The following is an 8621-nucleotide window of genomic DNA, read 5'->3' as shown; positions in this document are numbered from 1 at the left end:
CTTTCCTCAGCAAGGGTCCCAAAGCCTTCAGAGCTATGAGATATTTTGAGGAGGTTATTTCTTGGTCTCTACATTTTTTTTCTACCTTTCACATAATGTTTAAATATTGACCAGATAAGAGAGAAAATGAGAGAGTTACTTTTTCTGACTTTTACCTGTGGTGTCAGCCTTCAGTCATGATCCACTGAATCACAGAATCATAGAGTCATAGAACAGTTAGGGTTGGAAAGGACCTTAAAGATCATGCAGTTCCAACCCCCCTGCCATCAGCAGGGACACCTTCCACTAGACCAGGTTGCTCAAAGCCTCATCCAGCCTGGTCTTGAACACTTCCAGGGAGGAGCAGCCACAGCTTCTCTGGGCAACCTGGGCCAGTGTCTCACCACCCTCACTGGAAATAGTTTCTTCTTAATATCTCATCTAAATCTCCCCTCTCTTAATTTAAAGCCATTACCCCTTGTCCTATCACTACCTACCTCAATAAATATTGAGTTATTTATGAAAAGTGAAACACTTCAACAGAAGAGCTGTACAAATTACCTGATACTCCACTGATGGGGTCTTATCTGGCAGATCTGGGCTGATATCACATTGGAAAGACATTTGAACTCAGTCTTCCACTTTCCAGGAAAATGTTCTCCCTATACCACTGGTAACACCACAGCACTTCCCCACTATTTTTTTTTTTTTGTAAGAAAGGAAAAACCAACCTGCTTTTGATACCTCTCTCTTTTCTGGGGTGTCACTGGTGAATTCAACCATAAGGTCAGTTCTCCCACCCATGCCATCATGAGGCACTTGGCGCTCTCTGAGATGTGGGGCTTAGAAACCTCTTGCTTTGATATTTTTGAGATTCTTTTACACATCCTCCTACTTTGAGAGGGGATTTCTCTGAGCACTTTCTCAAGGAACTTAAGACTTCACATCATACAGATAAATCTGAATGTGTCAGGGCACCTAGAAATTAGTATTTGCAACATAGATATTTGTATATGGATTTAAAAAAAAAAAGACTTTAAAAGCATTGACAAGCTTTAAAACTCTGTCCCTGAGCACCAAAACTCCATCTGAACGGCAATTTAGGTTCTTAATTCTCTTCGCTTTTCAAAATTCTGTCACTGTTCAGTTGGAAGAAAGGCAGTTCTCCCTTGTTCACTACTCTTCTGTTTTCATGGCTGTTCTGAGAGATTTACTAGGATTTGAAGAGTTTTAATTCATTTAGTGGGGACATTGGAGTCACAAGTAGCAGTCCAGTTCTTGACTATCAGTATATGAGATGATACTGACCTGGTGGTGATTTCACTGGGAGATCTCAGGATCCTGTGGGTCCCAGCAGAGCCTGTGAATTAGGTCGCAGATGTGTTAGAACCCTGAACATAACACTTATTTGTGGCCTAAAGCTGCTGTATGCAAGAGCCAAGTATGAATTCAGATACATGTTTTTCCCACTGTCACAAACAGGCTTCACTCCAGACATTGTTTTTGAGACAGCCATGACGCACTTTGATAGATCAATAAGAGCAAAAAAAAAACCAACCCAACAACCAGACCCAACCCTAATAAGTTCCAGAAAAGTTACATAAACACATCTCACCTGATGCTCCTGTCTTCATATGCACACTTAATGGACTCCATGGGTGAGCAGAAAACTTCTAGTGTAGTACTGATACTGGAAATATTGCACAGATGAGTTGGAGAACTAACAGTCCTACTGGGTGAAGGGAATACTGGAAAGTGCTCAGCTAGTTCCCTAAAATCTGAATGTGCAAAACTGAATTAAATCACAGTAATTTGATTCCATTGTTTCAAAATGAATTAATTGTAAGAGGACGTATTCTGAGGCTGACCAAGAGAAGGAGAACTATCTATTCAACAGGTGTTATGGGTCAGACCAAAAAGAGATTGCTAAATCTTTTGAGTGTTGCCACATGGGGGTATATTACATGCTATGCAGTTATTACCCTTCAGCAGAAGTTGTGCGGCAGAGCACAGCTGCAGACGATTAAAGACACCACTGCCGGCATCTGACAGCAGAATGTCAGTGTCAAAATTCAATTTGAATTGATTAAATAAGGAATGGCAACACTTTTGTTTTATGGATGGCAGCACTTCAGTCACTTTAGATGCTCTGCTTTCAGAAATAAAATTCTTTCCCTCCCTGCTATGTTTGTTGGGGTGCTTTCAGTTGGATCGCAGTCATTTCTCCAGTCAACCAATTAAGCCAGGATTTGCCACTGTGTCTAAGAGTCAGCCACAAAAGAGCTGGTGTGGTTCCCTGGTGCTTGGCCAGGAGGCTTCAGTGGCAGCAAGACATTAGGCAGCTTAATCTGACTTCCACCACTGGCACAAGGTTTAATGGATGTTAGAGCGGCAGAGAAATCATGTTCTGTGGTGTTCAGCTCCTGCTTTCTCAATGGCCCCGTACATGCTGCCGCCTTTCTCCCTGTGCCAAAAACACAGGGGTGGCTGACAGCAGAGCCAACGGAGCTACCTGTGCCAGCAAGCTGCTCTACGCAGGGCGATCACTGATCCCTTTTGAAGCTTTCGTTGTGCTCCATAAATATATTTATCTCCGTAGGCCTGCTAGTGCTGCACCGCCTGAGTAACTTGACGCATTGTGTAGTTAAATGGCAGTAAGTTACTCAGAGATATAAGATTTTACAGGATTAGACCTTAAATGCTGACTCCAGGCCAGATCTCCAGCAGGTATAAATCACTGCAGGTAATTTTCACCAGCTGAAATTCTGGCCTTAAGCCCATGAGTCATGTTGTTATTTTTTCACATTGTAAATTCTTGCTGTTTCTTATTTATATTGCTTTAGCACTTTGGGGCACTTGTCAGGGGCCAGGACCACATTGTGCTTGTCACCCGTTGAACAGAGATGCAAAAGATCCTTTTTGCCCCAGCGTGTTCGCAGTTTAAATAACACACAAACCTGTGTACAGTCATTCAGCTTTCTCTAAGTGCATTATTGCAATCTAGTTTTTTTTATTATCCAGCTGGTAACACATAAGGACACAAATTCTGTGCCTGGTTTGATATTTTTCAGTAAAAAAGTTGCATTCTGTTGTTTATTATGTCTAAGTGGCATTTTGAGCCTGGAATTTGTTGGAGCCAGCAGTGGTGTGAGACATGGACTTTAGTAATTGAAGTGAGAGGTTCGAAGTCTTTTCTTCTTTGTGATACCTGATTTGAGACATACTAAAAAGAGAATTTGCACCTAACTTGAACCTGAAGTGAGGAGAATCTTAACAATGTCTGAATCTCTCATCTATTTTCTATAGCCTTGTATTTAATTATTGTTATATTGCTTTCATTTCAGTGGTAGTGTAACTTCCAGCTCTGTAGAGCTCTGGTTAGCATCCCTGGAATTATTGCTGTTGCCTTTAATTACTCTAGAAGGGGTTTAAAAGTAGTAAAACTAAAACTTTTCAGAACTGAAGTTATGCTAGAAAATTCCCCTTCATTAAAGTCCTACCTGGCTGCTTAGAAAAATAATGTAGTGGAATACAGATCTCCGATTTACTGTGTGATAGTGTCCACAGACCAGAAAAATATCATAGGGTGTCTGTGTTTTATTGGTATATCATACTGACAAACTGTTCTTTCCTTCCATGATCCCTGTCACTGTTTTGTGGGGAGTTTTATGTTTTTGCTTTTTTTCTTGTTTTTATTTTAATTAGTCAGGAGAAAACATGAAACAACAGTTTCCTGTGTCCTCTTTTTCCATTGCAGGATGGGCTTTATCCTCAGGCAGACCTTGCTGGGTTACTTTGTCATCAGATTGTGTAGGCATTGGAGCACAAAGTTACAACAATTAAATGGTTCTTGGCTTTTTTTTCTAGATACTACCATAGCCATTGACAATGAATGTTTCTGAATAATCCTTACTCTGCCTTAATCACTTATTTGTTGCTTTTTGGCAAAGCCCTGGAAAGAGGCTTGGTGAAGGCTCTGAAGAAGCTGGATGACTATCTGAGAACACCTCTGCCAGAGGAGATTGATGCAGACAGCACTGGAGAGGAGAAAGTGTCTAAACGCAAGTTTCTGGATGGAGATGACCTGACTCTTGCTGACTGCAACCTTCTGCCCAAACTTCATGTTGTCAAGGTAAAAGATGTCATGTGATGGTCAAAGAAGCCTTATCTGACATCGAAGTGCCCTGCTCTGACAGCCGTGAGCCAAAGCCAATGTGTATTTCACCAGAAGCATCTTAAGTCCTAGAAGAGCAGAGTTTGAAACACATTTTGCTCCTTTTTATTTCCTACAGGTTAACTTAAGCAACTTTGTATTTAGAACATGGGAAAATTGTCCCATCACTAATTAGTGACGAAGACAATATTAAGATCTAGATATCCAATCTCTTTATTTTTACCCTGCTGCAAGTAGCAGCATATTTCTTATTAATTAGTTCCCATTATTCTTAAGAGAGATGTCAAAATTTTAGTCAGTTTCCACTCATTTGTAACTTACGAGCAGCAGTCCGTCATTTTGGGGAATATTTGTTCCATCTGGTATTTCATACAGAGAAGTTAACAAATCAAAGTCACCACTGAGGTCCAGGATTTAAGATGTATGTTGGTTGCTGGTATAGTGCAAAAGGTGTACATCATCTTGACTTCTAAATGTTGCATTTATTTAATTTATCAGCTTACATGTTTCTTTAGAAGAAAGCAAGTACCTGGCAGACCTTGGCAAGTAAGAAAGCTAGGAATGAAAGCCAAGTCATGCATCTGATTTGGCTTCATGAGCCAAAACATAAACTGAGCCTGGGAGCTGCCTGCACACATTAAAAAAAAAAAAAAAAAGTGCATAAGTCACCAGGTAAGAAATGTGATAATATTGTCACAAGTTTAGCTCTTTCTTTGGCTCATCTTCATTGGTGATCTTAGTGCCAGACAATGCAAAATGAATGTGTGGCCTCTTACTGGTTCCTGTCTCCTTGGGATGAAGTGAAAGATGTCAAAAGAGAATTAGAGTCTTTCTCAGACAAGCATAGCCATAGGATATTGCCTGAAAAGCATTTTACAGATGGGAAAAAAGGGTAAATTATTAAGACTTTTTTATTTGATGGAAGATGTGCACTGGAAATTGTGAAAATCTTAAGTTGCCCAGCAGGTTTTCTCTTCCCCATGTGTGTGTAAAGCATCAATGAAAGCAAGAATGCTTAATTAAATGCAGTTTAGAACAGGATTTGGACTTGCAAATACCAAGTGGAGCCTGGTAATAAAAAAAAATCACAGTCATTTCTGAGAACACGACTGTCCTAAGAAATCTGAGATGGAAAACAGCTCTACCATGTGCTTTAAAAATAAAGGGGAACTCTGTGGCACATGTGTGTGTAATTTATGCCCAGGAACAATTTTATACTGTCAGAAAAATTAGAAATTAGAAGCACTCATTAAATCAGCTAATCCATCCCTTCCTATCAGCTAGTTCATTCTGTCACCACAGGATTATTCTATATGGTATATTCTTTCAGGAAAACTGAAATATCCGAGTCCAGCAAGCTACTTAACCAACCAACTAGCTTTAAGCACAGATTAGTCCCATTGACTTCAATAGGACTATACAGGTGCTTAAAATTAAGTATGTACTTAACTATTTTCCTGAATAAGGCCCTGAGTGTTTTAGAAATCGAAAATTTCCCTTGATAGACAATTTCCTAGTGTAACAAGTCTTGAAATAACCATTTTTTCCCCTCCTTTTATCCTAATACTCCCATTTCTAATGTCTGCTAAATCATCTTGGTTTCTCAGCCATGGTACCCATACCACCCTGAATTTTTCCTTTGCATGAACATGGATACAGCCTTACAACAGCTGTAGATGGTTACATCCTCTGACACCAGAGGATAGCTGACCAGGCAAAATATATTACATATATTAAAAATAGAAATACAGCATAGGAAATATATAATATAGTGATAAATATAATAGTTAATATGAAAATATGTTATATATAATTGTTACTAATGCCTTTCCCTTAAATCTATCTTGCTTTTTATGATTCTGCTAATCAGATCTTTCTTACGTGGCATCTCAGCTTTAAGTGATGTACATAAGAATGGTAAAATCCACCAAAAAACAATATTGTAAAATGAATTAAATTCAGTTACCATAAAAGTCATAATTTGGTGACAGTAGCCAGGCCATTGATTTAGAGTGTCCTTAGGCCAAGTAGCAGCCTTGCAAGATGGAGGAGACCTCATCGGTCTAGAACTTCCTGACAAGGGGAAGAGTAGGGGCAGGCGCTGGTCTCTTCTCTTTTCAGACACATGGTCTGAATCCTGCGACTGTCCTGTGCAGGGACAAGAGTTGGACTCAATGATCCTTGTATGTCCCTTCCAACTCACAACATTCTATGAGTCTATGATTTTAAGATAGGGGACAAACAACAGCCACTTTTCAGGCCTTTTTGTTATAAACCCCTGAGTCTCCAAGTATTTCTCTCCTTTGCTATTAATTATGTGACAAGAAAGAGTAAGAACCTCTCTAAAAAGGAATCTGGAGCTATATCACCAATAAGACACTTTTTTTCCTCTTCTATCTTTGATTTAGATTGTTGCAAAGAAATACCGCAACTTTGAGTTCCCAACAGAGATGACGGGGCTGTGGCGGTACCTGAAGAACGCGTATGCCAGGGATGAATTCACCAACACCTGTGCAGCAGACAAAGAAATTGAGCAAGCCTATGCAGATGTGGCCAAGCGACTCAGCAAGTCCTAACTGACCTCAGCAGTGGCTCAGTATCCCCTTTTACAGACTCTTCTCCTTGTTGCCTTAAGATATATTTCATCATTATGCTGTCTGGTTGGCATCCCTATGACTTCACCTGTTCAAGTGTATTGGTCAGGGACAAATCTGCTTCTCCCTGGAGAAAACAGAAGGCAGCTCTAGCGTGGGGGGTGGAGACCCTTTGAAATCTGAACCTATGATACAACTCAACTAGTATTATTCGCAATCAGTATTGGAAATGAGTCTGCTTTACTGGTTTCTTGTTTCATGTTGAGGGTATATCACCACCTGTATTCTTCTGGGTTTTAAAAATAGGAAATTAGTTGAATTTTCAAGTAAGAGAGTTAGGAACACATAGAACTGGTTCTTCTGTAGGTTATTTCTAGGATGCTTTTTCCCCCAGTGCTGTTGAAATCCTTGAGGCAGGAACAAAACATGAGAGACAAAGGGGAAAATAAGGAGTTTGACCCTAAAAGAGAAAGGCTCTTAGCAGTTATATTTAAAAAACTCTCTGAATGCCTATTCTGTCTTAGCAGGCCCAAGACTTTATAGCGTATTTATTTTTAACTTGGCGTAAGAGAGGGAAGCCTGAGTGAATGTGTCAGACTTGCAGATGCTACTTTGCATAAAATTTACACGCTGCTGTTGGATCTGAATGTTTGAAGCAAAAGAGTGTGAATGAGCAATTGAGGAGGCAGCCCTTGGAAGAGTGGCTCGTGCCAAAGTGCCCAGTGGATCTGCTAGTTGGTAGAGACACAGAGGCATAGCAATAACGGGGGCAGCACATTGACTCCAGCAAATAGAGGGAATTGGCACAGCTAACCAAACCACGCAGGATATTGTTGTCTTGACTGTATGGTTGCCAGTTCCTTTATAATTGCTATCTTGGGAAATTTGGATAGGCAGGAGAAAGCTGTCACTGCACACAAATTCCAGGCAGGGGAAGTGCTTTCTTCACGTTGGGCTCCAGATGGGTCACTTTGAAGCACTCATCATCTCACCCCAGGAGAATTTTGCTCAAGAGGGCATACTAAAACAGAGACAGAGGCATATTTCCAGCCAGAAATTCAACAAGTATGCTAGCAGAAATCCATGCATGACTCCTTAGTCCTGCTCATCCAGGGTGTACCAATCCAGGTTAAATTATTCTGAATTAGGATTGTTTTCTAAAACTGATTATTCTGTTCTATATCTGTAGCATCTGCCTGACACAATCTGCTTTAAACTAGTGATTATTTGCACGTTACTTTAGCAAATTCAAAATGACAGCTCTTTTGCATGAAACTCACGTGCCCTGATATGTACAACAGTGCACGTGACTCTCGATTTTCAGTTTGGAGGGAATTTGTCATTGTATTGAAAGATAAAATAAAGCTGAGCTGTAACACAACATGGCTCCCCTTCTGATCAGAGCTGCTAGAGCTGCACTGATTTGAGGGGAACCCCAAGCTGGTGAACTGTGACCGAGGGGAACCTCGTAGCAAGCTTGTTTGCAGCCAGAGAGCATGAGGAACGGAGACAACATCGAAAGCCAGCCTCTGCCGTGTGATGCTGATGACAATCTGAAGCCATCCTGTTGCTTTGGTGGGATTATTCCACTTTTCACACTAACCCAGCTGGGAGCAGAATGTTGCTCATTGACTGTGAAGATAGCTTGTGGTTGACTATTGTTTTGCATGCAATGGTCAATTTGTTCTGAACTTTCCTAAACCTTGGAAGAAAATCCATGGACATCCAAGTGTTCCCCTAGAACAGGCTATTTTCACAACGGCTAGACAGGAGGGCAACGACTCACACTCTTTAAAATATTGCTGAGAAATCAGCTGGCTCAGAGAACACTAATAGCAGCCAGAAAAATGTAATGAGATTAGAAGTGTCTGCGC

General features: G+C 40.6%; 1 protein-coding gene across 1 annotated transcript in view; it reads left to right on the top strand.

Moving 5' to 3' along the window:
* The window catches only part of LOC104520466 (chloride intracellular channel protein 5), a 53717-nt gene extending 46555 nt beyond the window's left edge, over positions 1 to 7162 (top strand). Inside the window, exons 5-6 of the mRNA XM_010162162.2 lie at positions 3930 to 4111; positions 6562 to 7162. Coding sequence (XP_010160464.1) covers positions 3930 to 4111; positions 6562 to 6729 — 350 coding nt within the window. The 3' untranslated portion in view covers positions 6730 to 7162. The remainder of the gene's footprint in view (positions 1 to 3929; positions 4112 to 6561) is intronic.
* Positions 7163 to 8621: the final 1459 nt, after the last annotated feature.

This window comes from Antrostomus carolinensis, unplaced genomic scaffold (genome assembly GCF_000700745.2).
Source record: "Antrostomus carolinensis isolate BGI_N321 unplaced genomic scaffold, ASM70074v2 scaffold7842, whole genome shotgun sequence".
Taxonomy (NCBI): Eukaryota; Metazoa; Chordata; class Aves; order Caprimulgiformes; family Caprimulgidae; genus Antrostomus; species Antrostomus carolinensis.
Note: the sequence above shows the minus strand (reverse complement) of the source record. Positions and strands in the feature narration are given on the sequence as shown.